Here is a 21,642-nt window from a genome sequence, read left to right on the forward strand (position 1 = left end):
AGGCCTCGGTGCGAATTTCTGCACCACACCTGAGCAAGCTGCAACAGGCCACCCACGGTCTCTGTCCTAGTTAGGGCTACTGTGGTGAAACGGAAGCAGCGTGGGGAGGGAACACCTGAATCAGTCCATTGAGGGGTCCATGGCAGGAACTTCAACGGAGCACAAACTTGGAAGCAGGAGCTGATGCAGAGGCCATGGAGGGGTGCTGCCTACTGGCTTGCTCCCCATAGTTTGTATTCTCTGAGCTGGCCATGAGCCTGCTTTCTTAAAGAATCCAAGACCACCTGCCCAGGGGATGGCACCTCCCACAGCGAGCTGTCCCATCAATTATCCATCAAGAAAATGCTTCATAGTCTTGCCAATCTCTGGGGGCATTTTCTCAATTGAGCCCCCCCCACACACACAAATGACTGTGGCTTGTGTCAAGTTGACAAAAACTAGCCAACACAATCCTGCCTCTGGAAAATTAGAAAAAGCAGGGCATGGTGGTGCATGCCATTAATCCCAGCAGTCTAAAGGCAGAGAATGGTGGATCTCTGAGTTAGAGGCCAGCCTGGTCTACAGAGTGAGTTCCAGAACAGCCAGGGCTGTTACGCAGAGAGACCCTCTCTCAAAAAAACAAAACAAAACAAGAGCATCATGACTTTGATGGCCTGGTTCTTTGGCTGGAATTGTACAAAAAGCAAAGGTTTATGTAGCTCAGTTTTAGAGATTGGAAGTCCAAATACCATTACCATATTTTAATTAGTTCCCAGATGCCCCATCTTTAAACACTGTAATGGGACTAACTTTTCGCTGTGTGTGCATGAGTTACAGAGCCCATGTGGAGGTCAGGGGACAATGTTGATTCTCTCCTTCCCCTGTGTGGCTCCTGAGGATGGAACTTAGGTGGCCAGGCTTAGTGATAAGCATGTTTACTGGCTGAGGCATCTGGAAGACACCATCTCTACCTTCTTTTATTTTTGCCTTTGCATAACAGTATTCAAGGCTTTGTGAGTTAAACTTTGTGAATTAGGGGAAGCCATGACAGCAACAGGACCCTGGCCTCCAGGCCAGCCTCTACAGACCCAGGGAGCTCCAGGCAGGGGCACCAAGCAGGCTTCAGCTTGCTTCCCTCCAGCCTCCAAGGATGCCCCAGTCCCTGCCTGGACTTTGGTGCCCCAGGGCAGGATGATGCATCTGCCTGTGGGTACTAACAAGTCCCCAAGTGGTGGAGGGCCTGGCATGCAGGCCAAGTGGCCTGCTGACAATGATCCCAGCCCTGGAATGTGTGCTGTCCCCACTCTACACCTGACAAGGCAGCAGTGAGTTGACACCAAGCCCAAGGATGTGTTTGTTATCTCGATGCATGACACTGGACCTGTGTTCTAGAAGGAACAGCCAGTTCCAGCCAGCCAGGCTGCACAGTGCCAGTTCCAGCCAGCCAGGCTGCACAGGGAGATGCTTTCTCAAAAGAAAACAATTTAAAAAGGGCTAGCCAGCTGGGAGCAAAGACACCTGTCACCACAGCCCCTGGGAGACTGAGACATTGGGATGCTGAGTCCCAGGTCAGCCCTGGCCCCACAGTAACATCCCACTTCAAAGCAGCCAGAAGAAAACATGAACACCAATAATTTTTTGAAGCCTCAATTTTAAATTTAAAAAAATGCTAATTGCTCTTCCCACCCCAGAGTGGTGTCCATTATTAACTCTCATGAAGGGGACAGCCATAGCTGTCCACGTTATTTTCGCTATGGCTTCTTGGGCTCGCGATCGTCTCTTCTTCCCCCCTTTGCTTTTATGTCTCCCAGGACATTTTGATTGTTCCCCAACTTTACACTTGAGCAAGTTGATTTCCATATCCTCAAAACAACCTGACTGGGCCTCCAAAGGGACAGTGCCAGTTCAAGGAACATCACAGTTTGCTGATTTTTCCAAACAAGTTTTGTATAGGCTTTGTACCCTTGGGAAACTCTCAGACAAGATCCGCATGGAGGGCAACAAGAGAAACAAAAGATGAATTAAGGCTAGGTGCGGCCCTCTGGAGCCAGGCCGGGTGTAACTCAGTGGGAATTCTCCTACCACGTGGGTTTGGGGCTGGGGAACAGCCAAGTGACTCAGCCTGGGCTCAGCACACACAAGGCCCAGGACTGAGTCCCAGCACAAGTGACCGAGTGCTTGGATTTTGGAGCTTTCCCGAGTTCAGCAGGGTCAGGCTCACAGTATCAGTCACTCATCTGGCTGCTATGACTCAGTGGGCTTCTGGAGGAGAGTTAGTTTCCCACCACCCATACTGAGGATCACAAGTCTGCTAACTCAGTCCTAGGGTATCCCACGCACTCTCCTGGCCTCTGCAGGCACCAGGCAAGCACTTGCTACAGAGGCGAAAACACCCATGCACACATAAAAAATAAATTAAGCAAAAATAGAGGGGAAGTTAAGGGGGAGGAACCAGAGGACTATGTGGGTCTTCATGGTGGAAGTGGCTGTCACCTCCAAGGTCCACACTCTGGCTGATCTATTTGGGTTGACGATCTTAAGTCCCAAAGGCTTCCGTATTCTCCCAAAATAGACCGGGCAGCTGGGAGCCTTACAGCCACCTGTTGACGCGCACGAGTGGGGGCAGTTTCACATCCAAAAGCAACAGGATGTTCAACTGTCGCGCAGCGGTTGTCCCGCGGAGTTTTCTCTTCTGCTGCAGACAGCGGTGGGCTGAGGGCCTTACAAACCACAGCACCTGCTCGGTTAACCGGAAAAGCAGAGTCTGGCCGGGACAGGCGAATGTAGAGAGAGTCGTGCAGGCACGGGGATGTCATGGATATATGTGACAGGGTCCCACTCCTTAGCCCAACCTGGCCTCAAACTCACAGCCAACCTCCAGCCCTTGCCACCTGAGTGCAGGCGTGAGTGTGGCCTCGCACGCTTGGCTTACGGACTTCATGATGCTGTAGTTGGCTCACTCTGTGCGTCCGGCTCCGCAGACAACCGCTACACCCTCAGGAAGGACGACCTGTGCCACCCAGGTGCGCCCCGCCCACCACCCTGGAGCACAGCGTGCATTGGGCTTCCGGGAACAACCTGCCCGGCCTCGGCCAGGCGTCGTCTGCGCAACTGCGCATGCGACCGCGCAGGCGCATTGGCGTCCGCCGGGCGCGCCACCGCCTGCCCGCCGCCGCCATGGCCGCACCCGCGCCGGGTCTCATCTCGGTCTTCTCCAGCCCGCAGGAGTTGGGCGCGTCGCTGGCGCAGCTGGTGGCGCAGCGGGCCGCGAGCTGCCTGGAAGGGAGCCGTGGCCGCTTCGCGCTCGGCCTGTCGGGCGGCAGCCTGGTCTCCATGCTGGCCCGAGACCTGCCCGCCGCCGCCGCTCCCGCCGGGCCCGCCAGCTTGGCGCGCTGGACGCTGGGCTTCTGCGACGAGCGCCTCGTGCCCTTCGAGCACGCCGAGAGCACGTACGGCCTCTACCGGGTGAGCGCTGCGGGGGCGCGTGCAGCCGGCTACGGCGGCCGCCGCGGGCCACGCGGAGCCGGCCCCGTCCGCCCAGGAGACGCCCAGGAGCTGCTTCAACGCCTGCGCGCGGGCCGCGGGCCGCCCTGGGTCTTGCAGAGTGCGCAGTGACGTCCACCAAGCCTGAAGGGCCTGCGCCGGCCAGCGCGCATCTTCCCGAGGGCCACGCCCCGGCCGTGAGGCCTTGAGGGTCGTGGCTGCTGGTGGGCTCGGCCTGCCTCTGGTGTCCAGGGTGTGTTGGCCCTCAGTTTCCTCACCTCAATCTCGAGCAGCCTGGGATGTGACGGCCAGCAGGCCCCCTATAGGGTCCGGAGCGCCCTGCTTCACACACAGGGAAACTGAGGCATGGAGGACTGAGCTCTGAGCACCCCTGGGTGTCTGCCACTGCCCCCTTGGGGAGGCTGGCCCAGTGACATGGACCCTGAGGCAGGGACCACCACACTCGCTTCAAGGTGGGGAAACCGAGGCCCAGAGATTCAGGTCCCCATGGCCCTCATCTAGGGACCTCAGTTCCGAAACTGCACCACTTTGAACGGGGTGCCTGCCCCCAAAACTGCACTGAACCGTGGGCTGTGGGTACTAGCACAAAGTTGGTATAGTGCTTGTACCTCGGTTGGTGATTGTAGCTCAGTTGGTAGAGTGCTCGCCTAGAATACACAGGTCCTGGGTTCCATTCGAGCATTCTGTAAACCAGGTGTGGTGGTGCACACCTGTCATCACTGAGGAGCTGGAGGATGGAGGGTCATGAGTTCAAGGTCATCACCAGCTATCCAGCTGGAGGCCAGTCTGTGCCACCTGAGACCATGCTGATGCCACCCACCTAAGAGAAATGAAGCAAGGATCGGTAACTAGGCCCCTCCGAGGGGACACAGTTAAAAGCTGTCTTCGACCCAGGTGACCAGGGAAGCAGGATTTCGCCACCAGGTGGAGTCCGTTGAGGATTTGATGTTAGAGGTCCCATAGGTGATCTGACACCCCGAGCAGTAGGTGTCTTAGGGGCCCAGTGGGCTGAAACAAGCCAAGGAGAGTCAATGCAGCAGCCGGTCCAGCTCTGCCCTCCTGGCTCACACAGCTTCCTGCGGCCTTGTGCTGGAGCCTTGTGCTCATCTGTTCCCCAGGCAGGGTCTGCAGCATCGTGAGTGCTGACCGGCACAGCGGCCCCGCTATCCCCACCTTAACTCTTTGCCATTTGCTCCAAGCCTGTACCTGCTCCACTAGGCAGGACATGGAGACACAGGCCAGCTGGCTGCCCAGGTCTCAAAGCAGTTCAAAGGGCCTGGAATTCAACAAGTACCCTCTTCCCAGGGCCCACCAGGTGCCAGCTGCATGCTGGACGCAGCCAGCCTGGGTCCCTAAGGTGGGAGCCCCAGGCAGATCTGGCTCTGGAAGAAGGCAGCCTAAGGAGTCAGTCAGGCCACACAGCAGTGCCCATCTGAGTGACGCAGGGTTCCTGGTGTTAGGCAAGTTCCTGTTTGGACAGAACTGTGCCTGGCCTCTGATGCCACGGTCATGTCACTCACTGACTGTCCCTTCCCCTTCCACAGACACACCTGCTCTCAAAGCTGCCCATCCCAGACAGCCAGGTCCTCACCATCGATCCTGCCCTGCCCGTGGAGGACGCTGCAGAGGATTATGCCAGGAAACTGAGCCAGGTGGGTCCCAGAACCAGTGGAGAAGCTGTAGAAGACTTGGGGACACAGGCTATCACTCTGAGGGGGCGACCTGTTGCAGAGAGACTCTGGCTGGGGCCTCACATCTCAGGGACACTCATCTTCAGACCCAAGGTCACTGAAGGGGAAGTCGAGCCTCTAGACTGGATCAGTCTGGTGTGGTAGCGTGTCTGTGGCCCCAGCATTTGGGAGATTGTGGCAGGAGGCCTGTCCTACAGGCCGGCCTGAGGGTGACACTTAGCCTCAAAAAATACTACAGACCTCATGCCGTGCCGAAGCCGCCCAATGCCAGGGTGGCCACTGTGTTGTGTAGAGAACACGATAGACATGCTCTTCTGCTGAGCAGCGGAAGGTGCTTGAAGCTAAGGCTGAGGAACCCGGACATGGAGACCTGGTTCCAGCCTCCTCCTGTGTGACCTCTGAGCCCTGCACACGCTCTGACCCACCATCCTCCCCATCAGGCCTTCCAAGGAGATGCTGTCCCCGTGTTTGACCTGCTGATCCTGGGAGTGGGCCCCGATGGCCACACCTGTTCGCTCTTCCCTGGTCATCCCCTCCTACAGGTGTGCATGGGGACTCATCTTTGCCTGTGTCCATCTCCCAGATATCTGGTGCCCACACCCTCCCAGCCCAGCCCTGCCCAGCCTCGGGTCCCTTGGGCATGGTGGCAAATGCCTGTCATCCCGGCACTTGGGAAGGGCCATGGAGAGCGAGTGAGGTTGAGGGCGTCTCGGTCACAGATTAAGAACCTGTCTCAAAAGCCCACAAGACAGTCAGAGGAAACCTGTAAACATGGTGCTTGGTGGGCCTGGCAGGGGCGGGTCCGTCCCATGCCACAGATACCACACACACAGTGTGGCCTGTCCCACCTGGCCTTCTTCCAGGAGCAGGAGAAGATTGTGGCTCCTATCAGTGACTCCCCAAAGCCACCACCGCAGAGAGTGACCCTGACACTCCCCGTGCTGAATGCAGCCCAGAGTGTCATCTTCGTGGCCACTGGGGAAGGCAAGGCAGCTGTGCTGAAGGTAACGGAGACGGACGGCAGGGTGGTCACGGGGGCCGGACGGACGGCAGGGTGGTCGCGGGGTCAGACGATGGCAGGGTGGTCACGGGGTCAGACGGCCGGCAGGGTGGTCACGGGGGCCAGACGACGGCAGGGTGGTCACGGGGGCCTGACGATGGCAGGGTGGTCACGGGGGCCGGACGGCAGGGTGGTCACGGAAGGTCAGAAGGGTGGTCACGGGGGCCAGACGGACGGCAGGGTGGTCACGGGGGCCGGACGGCAGGGTGGTCACGGGGTCAGACGATGGCAGGGTGGTCACGGGGGCCAGACGGACGGCAGGGTGGTCACGGGGGCCAGACGGACGGCAGGGTGGTCACGGGGGCCGGACGATGGCAGGGTGGTCACGGGGGCCGGACGGCAGGGTGGTCACGGGGGCCAGACGGACGGCAGGGTGGTCACGGGGGCCAGACGGACGGCAGGGTGGTCACGGGGGCCAGACGGACGGCAGGGTGGTCACGGGGGCCGGACGATGGCAGGGTGGTCACGGAGGCCGGACGGACGGCAGGGTGGTCACGGGGGCCAGACGGACGGCAGGGTGGTCACGGGGGCCAGACGGACGGCAGGGTGGTCACGGGGGCCAGACGGACGGCAGGGTGGTCACGGGGGCCGGACGGACGGCAGGGTGGTCACGGGGGCCGAACGGACGGCAGGGTGGTCACGGAAGGTCAGAAGGGTGGTCACGGGGGTCAGACGGACGGCAGGGGACGGCAGGGTGGTCACGGAAGGTCAGAAGGGTGGTCACGGGGGCCGGACGATGGCAGGGTGGTCACGGGGGCCGGACGGACGGCAGGGTGGTCACGGGGGCCGGACGATGGCAGGGTGGTCACGGGGGTCAGAAGGGTGGTCACGGGGGCCAGACGGACGGCAGGGTGGTCACGGGGGCCGGACGACGGCAGGGTGGTCACGGGGGCCGGACAATGGCAGGGTGGTCACGGTGGCCAGACGGACGGCAGGGTGGTCACGGGGGCAGACGATGGCAGGGTGGTCACGGGGGCCGGACGATGGCAGGGTGGTCACGGGGGTCAGACGGACGGCAGGGTGGTCACGGGGGCCGGACGGACGGCAGGGTGGTCACGGGGGTCGGACGGACGGCAGGGTGGTCACGGGGGTCGGACGGACGGCAGGGTGGTCACGGGGGTCAGACGGACGGCAGGGTGGTCACGGGGGTCAGACGGACGGCAGGGTGGTCACGGGGTCAGACAGCCGGCAGGGTGGTCACGGAAGGTCAGAAGGGTGGTCACGGGGCGGGGGAATGAGGAACATTTGCAGAGATCACAGGGCTCTGAGTGGGTGTTGGGTGTGGCCATGTGTCTCTAACCCCTTCTCAGGACAGGATTGCTGGGGTTGATGGCCGCTGGCCTAGTTCCAGACTTAGTCAGAGACCCTGTATCAAGGGGACAGGGTGCAGGTGATGGAGCGGGACACCTCACACACTTGAAGAAAAGATGATAATAAGGCTGGACTGCAGATGCGGCTCACTAACTGGCTGAGTGCCTCTGTCCTTCCAGAGGTCACAACCATCTGTAGCTCTAGTCCCAGGGGTTCAAACGCCGTCCTCCGGCCTCTGTGGGCACAAGGCATGCACACGGTGCACAGACACATAAAATAGAAAACAAAAATGTGTAACTTTTTTTAAAGCAAGATGGCTTAGTGGGTGAAGGGCTTGCCACCGAGCTTGAGTTCAGTCCCCAGCACCACCTGTTGTCCCCATACTGGGAGGACCATCCTTGGCTACAGAGCAAGTTCAAGGCCAGCCTGGGCCGCCTGGGTCCACCTGTTCCAACCAGGGAGCTCTAGAGCCCGTGGTGTGCGGGGCAGAGCGCAGAGCAGGACCCCACGGGTGCCTGTCCCCTGTCCGAGCAGATCCCGGGCCGGCCCTGGGTCCGGTCTTCTCCACACAGCGCATCCTGGAGGACAAGGACGGCGCGCTGCCCGCCGCCATGGTGCAGCCGCGCACCGGCGCCCTCTGCTGGTTCCTGGACGAGGCGGCCGCGCGGCTGCTGTCGGTGCCCTTCGAGAAGCACTCCACGCTGTAGCGGGCCGGGCGCTCCGGGGCTGGCCTCGGGGCCGCGGAGGGACCCACTGGGAATTAAACGGAGCGGTCCTGGAACTCTGGTCACTGTGGTTCTTGGTGGCCGAGGGTGGGTCGGGCGGCGAGCTCGGGGGCCGCCGACTGCGCACTGGGGGGGCGGGCAGAGAAATGAGCCCCCAGGTCCCAGAACCGGCTCGCGGGTACCATGTAGCTGCTTGTGTTCCGGCCGTGTGGCCGCATCCCTGCCACTGGGGACATGCCAGGGTTCACCTGGCACCTCAGCCAGCGCCTCAGTCCCCCTGCATGCCTGCTCAGTCTTGAGCAGGGCGAACTACCGTGAGCGTCCCCCGATGATGCCGTGGTGTCTGAGGTGACTCTCGGGTGTTCCCTTAGACAGGTTGTCTCCCACCTCCTCTTGCAGAGGCTGAAATGTGGGCGCAGTGGCTAGAGCTCAAACAGCCGCTCCCTTGGAGCACGAAGTGGCCGGTGCATCAGTGGCCGTGGTGGTCCCGGGGACCTAGTGGGACAGGGTGGTGGGCCTGGCGGAGTGTGGGAGTCTGAGGGGCATCCCCAGAAAGGTCACACAAGCCCGACGTGAGTGGGAATTGAAACCTCCCTGAGCCAACGTGGCTCGGAAGGGTGGGGTCCAGAACCGCAGATGGGAAGTTGCTTCTGGTGTCTGGTCCCCCGAGGACCCTTCGGCTGTGACAATGAGGAAGTGGGACGGGCTGGGACATAAGCCAGTGAGGACACAGTGGGAAGGAAGCTGCCCTGCTGGGGACTTCCAACAGCCAAGGGCAGAGGTGGGCGTGAGGACCCCATGTGAGCAGTTCTGCATGGGGCATGTCCATTGCCTCTGCCCCCGTCTCAAGGGGACCTTGCTGCCTAGGATCTGCCCCGTGCTCCAGGGTGCTGCTGGTGCTCCAGCCTCGGGAAAGGGAAGGCAGAAGGAAATTGCTAAAGGGAGCATCTTCCCTCGCGGGCAGATGGGGGGTTGTGTTCCCACCACGCCTCAGGTCATTCATTTCTTCAGTCAGCTATCTGCTCCTTTTGAGACAGGAGTTCACATAGCCCAGGCTGGCCTTCATGACCTAAACTTGTGACCCCCTGCCTCTGCTTTCTGAGTGCTGGCATGGCAGAGATGTGCCACCCACCCACCTGTCCCAGGGCATTGTTTTTCCCACACTGCCTTGGTCCCCCTGGGGCGGTCCCTACTGTCCCCCACAGAAACCCCAGTCTTGGTCCGGCATGCCCCCAGGGGACAGGGGGAGGCAGGTGCAGACAGGAGGGCAGAGGGTTGTGCCCAACGGCAGTGCCCTCCTGGAACCTGGGCCACTTGCCTGCCACCCAGCACCCTGAGCAGAGGTGGCCAGGGCGGTTCTGCACAGTGACAGGATGGGGGTGCGGCCCTCCAGCCCCTTGGACAAACGGCAGCAGCAGCAGCTGAGGGGTGAGCAGAGGGGTCGGGGGTCGGGTCCTGCTGCACAGGAGGCCACACTGGCCTGGGCTCCCAGCACCAAATACGTAGTTCCTTGCAATTCTCTTGTCCTGCCAGGAGTGGGCTTGGCTTGGAGGTCCCAGATTTTTTGTGTAATGTTTTGAGACACAGTTTCTCTGTGTAGCCCTGGCTGTCCTGGAACTCACTCTGTAGACCAGACTGGCCTCGAACTCAGAGATCCGCCTGCCTCTGCCTCCCGCTGACTGGGATTAAAGGTGTGCACCACCACTGCTTGGCTTTGGAAGATTCCAGATTCAAATGAAACTCAAGGAGCTGAGCATGGCGGCTCACACCTGTCACCCTCCACTCAAGAGACAGACAGATGCCTGAATTAGAGGCCAGCCTGGACTACATAGTGAGTTCCAGGACATCCTGGGCTACATGTGGCCCTGTCTCAAAACAAAACGAAAAGTGAAATGTGGCATTTTTTGTTCGGGGACTCAGGGGCCCTGGCGGAAGGGGTGGGGTGGGGGCTGTAGCAGGTAGACGGGTCCCCACCTGACCCCAGATGGTCCTCATGCCTGGGCGGCTGCATGGACACTGGGACTGAGGCTCCCTGTGTCTGTCCTACGCTGGGTCTGGGAGAGTGGGGCTGGACGCTCACGGTCCAGACTAACAGGACTTGGTGACTGTCCCCCAAGGGGAGGTGGGTAGGCCAGGCCGGAAGAGGGTGTGTGGTTGGCAATGAGTGTGGGAACAGCATTTGGGAAGGGGAACAGACCATGTGAAGTCCTGCATGTGCTGCAAATCATCTCTCCAAGTCTCAGGATTGACTGCTACCTGAATTTGCTGTGTGCCATTAGGTGAGTGAATCCCCCTCTCTGGGCCTCATTCTCCTGAGGTGCAACTATATACTTGGATGAAAATACTTTTGTGTGTGTGCGTGCATGCGTAGGCCAGCGATTACCATCAGCTGTCCTCTTAGACATGGAGGCGAGGTCTCTCACCTCTGCCGGGGCTCATCCGGCTGGCCGGCTTGGCCTGAGAAGACAGGCCGGTCCCCTGGCCACAGTGCTGGTCCCTTCTCCCCCACAGGTCAAGTGGACGGCCTGCTGAGGGCCTTCTTGCCCTGTTACCGCAGGCAGCTAGCGGCAGCCATGCTGAGGCAGATCTCCAGGGAGCTAGAACCCCGGGAGACCGTCGGATGCCAGCTGTCCCACACCAAAGTGCGTGGCACTGGGGACCCAGCTGAGGTTGACTCCCTCTCCACGTTCTCAGTGGTGCTGACACGTGACTGAGGACATGGAGCTGGGAAGGATGTGCCGGCCCCAGGGCCTTCGCACAGGTGGACCAGGGAGCTCTGGAGGTGGAGGCAGGCAGAGGCTTGGGGAAGTGTGTCCCTGCAGGGGGCACAGCATGTGTAAAGGCCCTGAGGTTGGCAAAGGGATAGATGGGGGGCAGCTTCGGCATGCACCTGCCCTGCTGTTGCAGCCACAGCCCCGGGAAGCACTCCTCGAGAGGACGCCATGCCCGCGTTTCTTGCCCCGTTGCCCTCTGAGCCTGCTCAGGGTTTGTTACTGAGATCAAACAGCCTGGCGATGTAGCCGCTAATAGGCTCCTGTGGCCTCCATCTGCCCCTGCCCGGGGACAGTCCTGGACTAAGGCAACTCGGGACGGGAGAGGTGGAGTGAACCACCGGAAGGCCACACCACCCAGGGGACCGGAGCCTGGGGTTTCCCACTGGCTCCCTTCCCTCCCTGCTGAGGGGAAGCTCTGTGGGCAGAGGTCACATCTGGGGCTCTCCTTGTCCCGGGCAGGCATCCCCCATACCTGCTACAGTTCTGTTTTACTTGAGACAGAGTCTCATGTAGCTGGGCTAGCCTGGCAGTGTAGCTGAGGCTGGCCTTGAATTCTTGACCCTCCTGCCTCAGCCTTCCTGGTGCTAGCTGGCAGGCTCTGGGTGGCAGCTGCTGCCTTTGAGCCTTGGGAGTATGGTGGGTACGTGTGACCAAACCTACATGACACGGGTTTTCCTTTGGGTCTCTGTAGCCCAGGCTGCCTGTAGACTACTTGAGAAACTGAGGAAGGAGGGTCCTTGGGACCCGGCAGTTGGTGGCCTACCCAGGGTACTACAATTAGATCCTGCCCCAATCAATTAAATGTTTTAAAAAAAATCTGAGTCTCTGCTTTTGGTGGCAACTGAGACTCGGGCAGAGTTCAGGGGACCCTAAAATCTGTTCTAGACCCAACAACAGCTGGAATCCCCTTGCAGAAGCTGCCTCGAGTCCGGGAGCACCAAGGACCCTTGACCCTGCTGTGGGGCCACCCACCACAGTGGCAACCCACCTTCTGTGTCCTGCGTGGGGATGGACGTCTGGAATGGTTCAGCCAAAAGGAGGTGAGTGGATGTCCAGAGCTGCTGCCTAGAATCCCCCAGTAAGGGGCTGGGGGCGTGGCTCAGGGGTGGAGCCCCACCTAGAATCCCCAGTGAGGGGCTGGGGGCGTGGCTCAGGGTGGAGCCCCGCCTAGAATTCCCCCAGTGAGGGGCTGGGGGCGTGGTCAGGGGTGGAGCCCCGCCTAGAATCCCCAGTGAGGGGCTGGGGGCGTGGTCAGGGGTGGGGCCCCGCCTAGAATCCCCAGTGAGGGGCTGGGGGCGTGGCTCAGGGGTGGAGCCCCGCCTAGAATCCCCAGTGAGGGGCTGGGGGCGTGGCTCAGGGGTGGAGCCCCGCCTAGAATCCCCAGTGAGGGGCTGGGGGCGTGGTCAGGGTGGAGCCCCTGTCTAGAATCCCCAGTGAGGGGCTGGGGGCGTGGCTCAGGGCAGAGTTCTGGCCAATAACAGGCAAGGTCCTGAGTTGCAGCTGGCCCACAGAGGTGTAGCCGAGTGATTTGGGAGCTTGCTGAGTGGCCTCCTGTGCTTGGGAACCTCAGTTTGGTCTCATGTCTTTGGTTGGTCACAGGAGTATGAGTCTGGGGGCCGTCCCCTGGGCTCCACAGCCCTGACCGGGTACACGCTGCTCACTTCCCAGCGTGAATACCTCTGCCTTTTGGATGACCTCTGCCCAAGCTCCTCTGGTAAGGATCCCTGGGTCCCCTTAGTGTCCCTTCCTCCGAGCCCGGTGGCCACCCCACCCTCCCTGTGCACTTGGTGAAGCTGACTGGATCCTCCTTTATCTATTACCAGTTGATAAACTTCCCACCCACAGTGTGACCCACACAATGTCTACAGATGTTATCAGCTGTCCCTTGGTGGACGGTATCGATCCTTGAGTACTCTTGCTTTGGGAAGGAAATGAAGTACCCACCGTCCCTGGGAGGACATCAGTAAAGCCAATGGAACAAAACCCAAACAGCAAAGAGTCTGAAGATCAAAACAAAAGCAATACACACCTTTACTCCCAGCACCTGGAGGCGGAGGCAGGCAGATCTCTGAGTTTGGGGCCAGCCTGGTCTACAGAGTATGTTTCGGACAGCCAGGGCTACACAGAGAAACCTTGTCTTGGAGAACAAACAAACAAATAAAGTAACAAAACAATACAATAAAAATTAGGGCTGGAAAAATGGCTCAGTGGATCAGAGTTCGATTCCCAGCACCCACATCAGGCTGTTCACAACTGCCTGGAACTCCGGCTCCAGGGCATCTGATGCCTCTTACCTCAGGCACCTACATATATATGTATAAACATACAGATGGTTAAAAATAATAAAAAAAACCCCATAAAACCCAGTGTCAGTAAGCATGCAAGGAGACAGGCATGGTGGGAAGCAGTGTGCAGGCTTGGGCCAGGGTGCACAGGCCCGCTGGGGTCCTGGGCTTCGAGTTTCTCCCGCTCTGTCGCTGTTCACTTGTTCCAAAAACGATGCAGAGTTCATCTTGCCGAACCCACGGAGTACTAGGGCCTCGGCTGTGTTTAATCTTTGAGAGTTTTTGCTCTAAGTCCCAGGCTGGTCCAGAAGTCACACTAGCTCTTTCAGGCTGCTGTCTTGCTTTCAGGAGACCTCGCTCAGGAGGAGCCGCTGAGAGTGCTGGAGGAGCCGGCGAGCTTCCCGCTCTTCCTCGCGCACCCTTTCCGGGCTCACCTTTGCTTCTGTGCGGGCACGCGAGGAGAGCAGCGCGCCTGGAGGCTCGGCCTGCAGGGTGCCATCCGGCTGAGAGCCACCGGTGCGTCCCAGGGTGGGGCGCAGGCGGGGAGCGGGAGGACGATGGGCGCAGGTGTGGGGCTCCCTGGGGAGGGCCGGGGCAGAGCGCGTGGTTGACGGCACCCTCAGTCCTGCAGCGCAGCCGGGCGCCTGCGGCCTGCGCCTTCCTGGAGGCCGTGCGCCTCTATCGACGACGCCGGGGCTTTGCCGGTGGCGACGACGCGACCCTGGGCTCCGACGCGGAGGTGAGCGGTGTCCCGGTGTCCCGCAGGCCCGGGCAGGTTCCGCCACCCGCCACACACCACACTCTCACGCCTCCCCTGCAGGTGCTGAGCGCCGAGCTGATGCGGGAACTGTTGCCGGCGCTGCGCGCACAGACGCTGCGGGGCCTGCGAGGCGCGGGGCGCGCCCGGGCCCGGGCCTGCGCGGAGGTGCGGAGCCGGATGCGGCGAGGGGATGAGGAGAGCGAAAGGGAGGGAAGGGAGCCGCCCCGAGCCCCACGCGTCCGCCCACACCACCCTCGACGCTGCAGTTCCTCGACGCTGTGCACGCGACCGTCCTGGCCCGGGTATCCGCAGGGCTGCGCGCATTCCAGCCAGAAAAAGACGCGCTGCTGGCGAAGCTCGAGAGGACAGTGCGCGCAGAGTTCGAGCAGATCATGCAGCAGCGAGCCCAATGGGCACAGAAAGTAGAAGGTGAGCGAGACAGGGGTAAGGGGCGGGGCCACTGGGGGGGGAGGGCGAGAGGTGGAGCTAGGAACGAGGGTGGGTCCGGGAGCACGAAGGCGGGGCCACAGAGCGAGGGGCGGGGTCTGGGCAGGAATGCCGCAGGAGGCTGAGGGGCGGGGTCAGGAAACGTAGGGGCGGTGCCAGCCGGGAGTGGGCGTAGAGCTTCGGGAGCTGGGCCTACTAGCAGGGGAGGGCGGAGCTAGCAGGATGGATGGTGTTGGCCTGAGGGGGCGGGGTCTTGCGAATGAAAGGCGGGGCCTAATCGGGGCGGGGCGGGGCCTGGGGAATAGGCTGGGGAAATGGTGTCAGCTGGTGAGGAGCAGAGTGGGTCTCTGGATCCTGGCTTGGAGACACCCTGAGAAGGGAATGGTGTGAGAGGGCGTGGCCTGGAACCTGGAGAGACCCTGGCCTGTTAAGTTGTGGGCCAGGTAGGAGACACGAGTTGGCGGAGGCCTTGCAGGGTCTGCTCTGCAGCCCAGTTATTAAGACCCGGGTTTGAATCACCTTCTGCTTCCTCGGCCTGTGCCTTTGGGCCAGGTCTCACTGCTCCTAGTCTCAGTTTCCTCATCTGTAAAATGGGTACCCGGCTGGCCAGGCTGAGGTCCCTGCTCCTGTGCATCCACTGAGTGCCTGGTGGAGAAAAATCCAGGTCCACGTATCCCCTCAGCCGAGATCCGAGACCCCCTGGAGGCATGCCTGTGCCGCATGGTGGATCCGCAACTGCCTCAGCTTACCCTTGCGCTGCTGAGCCCCGTGGAAGCCACGCTCCAAACCGTTCGCACTCTCCTCATCCGGGGCATGGACCGGCTGTCCCACCACCTGCACAAGAATCCTTCTGGCACACGGCTACGCCGGGAGGTTAGCATGTGGGCCGCCAGCGGCACGTCCGCCTTGGCCTGTCTGTATCATAAGCCAATGGTGTTTTCTCGTGGGACTGCTATTCGTCTGTACGTAGGTTTATGAATTTGGGGAGATACCTTGGGACCCAGAGCTGATGCAGGCCTGCTATCGGGAGGCAGAGAGAAACCGCAGCCACCTGGCCCAGCTGGCAGAACCATTTGGCTTCCTGGGGATGCGGAGCCTGGTGTTTGGGGCCCAAGATCTTGCACAACAGGTGAGAAGAGTGAATGAGAAGGAAGCATTGGGTGTCCCTAGTAGAGGGAGAGAGAGAGCATTTATGGGCACGGAATGGGTCCAGCTGGTAGGCAGGCAGAGCCTGGAGAGAGGATGAGTCTGTGGAGGGCAATGGGGAGCCTGAGAGGTGGGTGAGCAAGGGCAAGAGCATGGCCTCACTCAGGTTTAGAACGCTCCGTCTGCTGTTGGGTGTTCTGTCTGTAAAGGCAAGAGTGGAGGAGGCTGGAAGCCCTGATCCAGATGGAGGTGGGGTGGTGCAGGCCTGGCCCAGCACTTGGGAGGTTGAGGCAGGAAGATCAGGATGCCAGGGTCATCCTCAGCCTCGCAGTGAGTTTGAGGACAGTGTGAGGCTCTGTCTAAAACGAAAAGAAAGACATGTTTTTGCAGGCAGAGTTTCTCTGTGTCCCGAATAACCACCCAGAGACTTATTATTTATTATAGATGCTCGGTCGATAGCTCAGGCTGGTTACTAGCTAGCTCTTACATTTTAAATTAACCCATGTTTCTTATCTACCCTCTGCCACATGGCGGTACTTTCTTTCAACACAGCATATTTATCTTGCTTCTCTCCAGTCCCCTCAAGACCTTCAGACTCCGCCCTTCTTCTTCCCAACATTCTCTCTGCCTCAAAAATCCTGCCTAGCTACTGGCCAGTCAGCTTTTTATTAAGCCAATCTGAGTTGACAAAACTTCACAGTGTACAAAAAGATTATTCCACAGCATGTTTTGAAGGCAGGGATAGGGCCCTGCCGTGGACACGGGGCATGAAGGAGGAACAGCCTGAGGGTAAGCCACTGGTGCCGGGCACGCATGTTCAGTTTGTACACTGCACAGGAGTACTCCCCGGGGAGGCTGGAGATCTTTCCTCAGACTAGAGCCTAGGGGACAGGCTGCTGGGAAAGTATTGGGCGTTAGAAGCCCGAGCCAGAGCGGTGGTCCTGGGGTGTGGGATCATCTGGGCATCTCCTTCACAGCTTATGGCGGCCGCTGTCACCACCTTCCTACAACTGGCTGATCAATGTCTGACGTCGGCTCTGGACTGCGGCCAGGCAGCTGAGCAGCTGGAGAAAGTCAGGGGCCTTGTGCTGAAGGTGAGGTTGTGGCAGGGGCCTGTGCCCCAGAGTGCTGAGGGCCCTTTACAGGCTGGCTATGTCCCCTGCAGAAGTTCACCTCGGACAGTGAGACCACTCGGTGGAGGTTCACCCGGGACAGGCTGCTGGGAATCTTCTGGCCCTTTGTGTGGAGCCAGCTTGGGGTGAGCTCTAACTTGGTGAGTGGACACCTGAGACATCTGTCTGGAGGGGGCAGAGTGCCCACTCTTGCCGGAAGGCACTGGAGCACAAGACTCCACCTCTGCTGCCCAGGCTGGGTGGGGGCTCTTTGGGCTTCCACAGTGGCCTGTGCATTGGTTCATTGCTAATGCTTGCGGACCGCACACACTCCCAGAGTTCCATCCCAGCAGTGCTGAGCCTGCGCGGGCTCCATGGGTCTAGGTTTATAGGGGAGAACCGCCTGCGCAAAGGTCCGGGGGCAGGACTGGCCAGGCAGGAGTCAGTTGAGGGAAGAAACAAGAGGAAGGGTGTGGATGGGGAGGACTACCAGGACTCTTCAGAAGAAGCAGCTGTGGCTAGGTCCCAGCTGAGACACTTGAGAGGTAGGATGGCTGTGTGGCCTTAGTCCATGTGGGACCAGGGATGAGCAAGTCCCTATTGCAGACAGGGAAGCAAGAGCACCCCAGCAGATCTGGCCAGGGCTGGGGGGGCACACAGGCCCTGCATCCAGCCAAGCTCCTCACTGTGGTCCTAGGAACAGCCTGAGGTGGATGGGGACATCCTGGCCATGGGCTGCCAGGTTCTGACCACTGAGGGTGTCTGCAGGGACGTCATCCAGGGCCTCCTTCTGCAGAGGATTGACAGAGGTGAGTTCCAGCTGTGGCTCAGCGCAGCCTTGCTCAGTCCCTTTCATTTCCTGCGGACGCGTGCACAGAACTGGAGGGTCCTGAGTGGGCAGTGGTGGGGCTCCCTGAAGGGGGGCACTGGGGTGGGATTCTCCGGAAGAGGAGAGAGAGGTAGTTGTCCCTGGTACGGGAGAGTTGGTCTGCAGTCCACTCAGGAGCTCCTGGGTGCTCACAGAGCCTTTGAAGACAGCAGAGGGGAGAGGGTCTCGGGAGGCTAGATGAGTGGCGGAGACCCAGAGACAATGGCGTCCCAGGAGCAGAGTGAGACTGTGTCCTTGATGTGTGGGCCAAACAAGAAAAATGGAGCTGAGATAGTGATGCAGGCCTGCCATCTAAGCAATCCTCCTGCCTCAGCAGCCTGAGTGCCTGAACCCACATGGCCAGGAGAGTAGAGTTTTTTTTTTTTAATTTTTTAATTTTATTTTATGTGCATTGGTGTTTTGCCTGCATGTCTGTCTGTGAGGGCATCAGTTCCCCTGGAACTGGAGTCACAGATGGTATGAGCTGCCATGTGGGTGCTGGGAACCGAACCCGGGTCCCCTGGAAGAGCAGACCATGCTCTCAACTGCTGAGCTGTCTACTTCTGAGAGTAGAAGTTTTAAATGGCTGCAAACTAAGTCCAGAAATGGGGACCTGGATGAGCTTCGGACCCCAGAGCTTGTGTACATCCTTAGGGGAATTCCACCTGCCATTGATTAGTAATGTCTGCATTGGTGAAGCATGGAAAGAGGATCAGGGGAGGCTGCAGCTGGCCTTCCTCAGATGGGCCCGGGTGTTCTCTCTTGTTCTAGAGTTGAAAAAGAGTCTTGGTGCCAGTGACAGAGTGTGCTCTCCAGCTGGCTGCTCGGTATCCCTGTGAACCAGGAAGGAGCAAGTGAGTAGCTCACAGGTTCTAGGCCATGGCAAGGAATGGCCACGGGGTCGCATAGGATGTGTAGGAGTGTGGCAAGGGTAGAGTAGATGGACTAGAATGAACTTCATCTGCTGAAGTGGCCAGGCTGGCCAAAGATGTGGTGAACAGGTGGAGGGGCCATTGGCCCTGACACGCACGTGTGTTTGTTTTTGGCAGAGTTTTTGGTCCTGGGAGCCACTTCCAAGTTACCACACAGAGACTTATATTAATTGTAAATGCTCGGCCAATAGCTCAGGCTTGTTACTAACTAGTGCCTACATTTTCCTTATTTATACTCTGCCACGTGTCGGCACCTTTATTAGCATGGCAGTTCGTCCCTTGCTCCCTCTGTGTCTGGCTGGCGCCTCCTCTGACTCCGCCCTTCCTCATCCCATCATTCTCAGTTTGGCTCTCCTGCCTAACTTCATTCTGTTCAGCTATTGGCTGTTCAGCTTGTTTATTAAACCAATCACAGTGACATATATTCACACAGTGTACAGAAGGATCATTCCACAGCACACATGGGCAGAGATGTAGCAGGCTTGTGTCTCAGTTCCTGCCACCCAGACACGGCGGGGGGTCTTGTCAGTTATTTCCCGTTATCAACACTGGGAGGGGCAATGGTGATGGTCAGCAAAGGCACTGTGAGGCAAGGTGACTTGGGCTCACTTGTTACACAGCCGTGGCTGACTTAGACCCTCTTTAGTTTCCACAGCCGTGTATTCACATGAAGTCACATGAAGGGAGTAATAGAAAGGCCCTTGTATGGTCAGATATTTATATACAAGGAACTTGAGTGTCCCTCCACCTGCCACATAGACCAGGGTGAACCTGCACACACAGCCCTATGGGTGAAATCCCGTGGAATCGCGGGTGTGGAGAGGCAGGCTGGCATTTCCACGGGGCTCTGCGGCGTGTTCTCCCGCCTGGCCACTGTGTCGCATAGCTCTTCAGTTCCTCTGGCTTCGTGAGCCTTATCCCTGCTTCAGCCTCCTTGGCTGTGGATCCGTCAGGCCCTACCCCTGGCTTGGGACATGGGACATGCAGGTGACAGTTATCATCTCCACAGACGAGGGAGCTGAGGCTCAGGTCTGAAATGGAGAGACCGACCCTGGTGGCCAAATTCAGCCACTCCACCCACCATTGCTTCCAAGAACATTCCAGAGCTGGTCTTCACCCACGCCCATCCTGGTGGACAATGGATACAGACCCAAGTGTGTGAACTGCTTCTGGCTTTTCAACTGCTGCACATCCAACAAAGCATCATAGATTGTATGTTCCTGCTAGAATTTGTACACTCAAGTTCTGAGCTAACCTGGGCTACCATAATAAGACATTGTATAATAAAAATAAAAAATCCAAACCTCTGTTGATTTGACACATGTATCCCATTAATTTCGTTTTTCATTACTTTTTACTTTAAAAACCCGTACAATTTTTAAAGTTTCTTTGAAATTTTTGGTGTGTGTGTGTGTGTGTGTGTGTGTGTGTGTGTGTGTGCGTGCACATGAGTGGGCATGTGGCGGTCAGAGGACAGCTTTCAGAAGTGAGGTTTTCTCTTTCCATCAAGTGGGTCTTAAGGATCAAACTTGGGTCATCAAGTTTGGCGGCGAGCATCTTTACCCGCGAAGCCATCTCGCTGGTCCTCATTTTCACTTTTATCATCGTTTGATTTCTAACTGCTTGGATGAATAAATTGAGCTTTTTTTTTTTTTTTTTTTGGTTTTTCGAGACAGGGTTTCTCTGTGAAGCTTTGCTCCTTTCCTGTAACTCGCTCTGTAGACCAGGCTGGCTTCGAACTCACAGAGATCCTCCTGGCTCTGCCTCCTGAGTGCTGGGATTAAAGGCGTGCGCCATCACCGCCTGGCTAAATTGAGCTTTAAAACGCCAAGAGCCGGGTGCTTGATTGGCCAGCCGCGTGGCGAAGCCCCGCCCCCAGCCCAGCCCGCGGGATCCTCTGGCTGGCTTCCTGGCCAGCACTGCCGTGGCCCCCCCTCCCCCTCCCTGGTCGCCGCCTCCCCAGCTACTTCCGGGCGGTTCCAGGGGGTTTTCCCTACCGCTCTCTCCTGGGCCGGAGGAAACCTGAGACCCACACAGTCCAGCTGTGTCAATCCCCGGCCTCAGCACCGGACGTTTAGTTTTTAAATTTCACTTACTCATCTTGCATCTCTTCTGGCTGCTGCAGACGGTCACCGAGACCCAAGATTGGAATGCAAAAGCTAATTCTGGAGTCAGGGCGGATGCTGACGCACCTTTGAGAGCAGCTGTCGCTACCAGCGCCAAGCCCTGCCCAGAGGAAGGGACCCTGCTGGTTCAATTCCGTGGTATGAGATTTCATAAAATCCAGCATCGAGCGAGTTAGCCTGCCCTGCCATCCCCTTAGAATGAGTACTTGTCCCAGAAATACCCAAACATGTATCATGCATTTCTTTATTTGATAATAGGTCTGGATATGCTGTAACCAGGGCTGGCCTCAAGCTCCCAGAGGTCCTCCTGCCTCAGCTTCCCAGATGTTGGGGTTTTAGGTGTGTAACCCCATGCCTGGTGAAAAGTTAATTGTTTGGTGTGTTTGTTTGTTTAGTTTAAATGGAGTCTTATGTAGCCCAGGCTTCCCTGGACCTGTCTGCAACTGAGGATGCCTTGACCAGACAGTGACGGCTTGGCCATCGCTGGCTGAGTTACTCTTTAGAAATGATGTTAACATGATTAATGAGAATAGTTCTCATTAAGATGTGAGTAAAAAAAAAAAAAAAAAAACTTGCAAGAACTGGTCAGTGGTGGCGCACGCCTTTAATCCCAGCACTCGGGAGGCAGAGGCAGGCGGATCTCTGTGAGTTTGAGGCCAGCCTGGACTACAGAGTGAGATCCAGGACAGCCAAGGCTACACAGAGAAACCCTGTCTTGAAAAACAAACAAACAAACAAAAAACCTGTAAGGGTTTCTTTGGAAATATGGGTAGTGTCTCCAGAGAACCTATTCAACAAACGGGAGCCTTGGGTTCTGGCTCCAACCTCATGCCCTGTGGAAGTCTCTCAAGTCACTCATTTTACAGAATGCCATGGAGGGAGGGGGCTGGACTTGGAGGCAGCTGGTTGATCCCAGGACCTT

The 21,642-nt window shown here is 58.4% G+C and overlaps 2 protein-coding genes across 5 annotated transcripts; both read left to right on the forward strand.

The window, feature by feature from the left end:
• Nucleotides 1-81: 81 nt before the first annotated feature.
• Nucleotides 82-8,637, forward strand: Pgls (6-phosphogluconolactonase). 2 transcript variants are annotated; one of them, XM_052752557.1, is made up of 5 exons: nt 82-3,444; nt 5,028-5,135; nt 5,615-5,716; nt 6,038-6,178; nt 8,080-8,637. In XM_052752557.1, exons 1-5 carry the CDS (start codon nt 3,097-3,099, stop codon nt 8,620-8,622), a joined length of 1,242 nt encoding a protein of 413 aa, XP_052608517.1. In that variant the 5' UTR covers nt 82-3,096; the 3' UTR covers nt 8,623-8,637. The 2 variants fall into 2 exon arrangements, with proteins under 2 accessions (XP_052608517.1, XP_052608518.1); XM_052752558.1 differs by having other exon boundaries at nt 8,118-8,326.
• Nucleotides 8,638-8,754: 117 nt separating this feature from the next.
• On the forward strand, nt 8,755-19,912 carry Niban3 (niban apoptosis regulator 3). Of its 3 annotated transcripts, XM_052752555.1 has the most exons (15): nt 8,755-9,698; nt 10,782-10,912; nt 11,959-12,084; nt 12,644-12,758; nt 13,678-13,845; nt 13,953-14,068; nt 14,150-14,254; nt 14,356-14,518; nt 15,219-15,409; nt 15,507-15,665; nt 16,660-16,776; nt 16,848-16,955; nt 17,492-17,603; nt 18,434-18,516; nt 19,604-19,912. In XM_052752555.1, the coding sequence occupies exons 1-14, from the start codon at nt 9,644-9,646 to the stop codon at nt 18,499-18,501; spliced, it is 1,734 nt and encodes a 577-aa protein (XP_052608515.1). In that variant the 5' UTR covers nt 8,755-9,643; the 3' UTR covers nt 18,502-18,516; nt 19,604-19,912. The 3 variants fall into 3 exon arrangements, with proteins under 3 accessions (XP_052608515.1, XP_052608514.1, XP_052608513.1); XM_052752553.1 differs by lacking the exons at nt 8,755-9,698; nt 10,782-10,912; nt 11,959-12,084; nt 12,644-12,758 and having other exon boundaries at nt 12,856-14,254; nt 19,241-19,912; XM_052752554.1 differs by lacking the exons at nt 8,755-9,698; nt 10,782-10,912; nt 11,959-12,084; ... (4 more) ...; nt 18,434-18,516; nt 19,604-19,912 and adding an exon at nt 16,259-16,651 and having other exon boundaries at nt 12,851-14,254.
• The last annotated feature ends 1,730 nt before the right edge of the window (nt 19,913-21,642 follow it).

This window comes from Peromyscus californicus, unplaced genomic scaffold (genome assembly GCF_007827085.1).
Source record: "Peromyscus californicus insignis strain IS unplaced genomic scaffold, ASM782708v3 Scaffold_23__1_contigs__length_62951481, whole genome shotgun sequence".
Taxonomy (NCBI): Eukaryota; Metazoa; Chordata; class Mammalia; order Rodentia; family Cricetidae; genus Peromyscus; species Peromyscus californicus.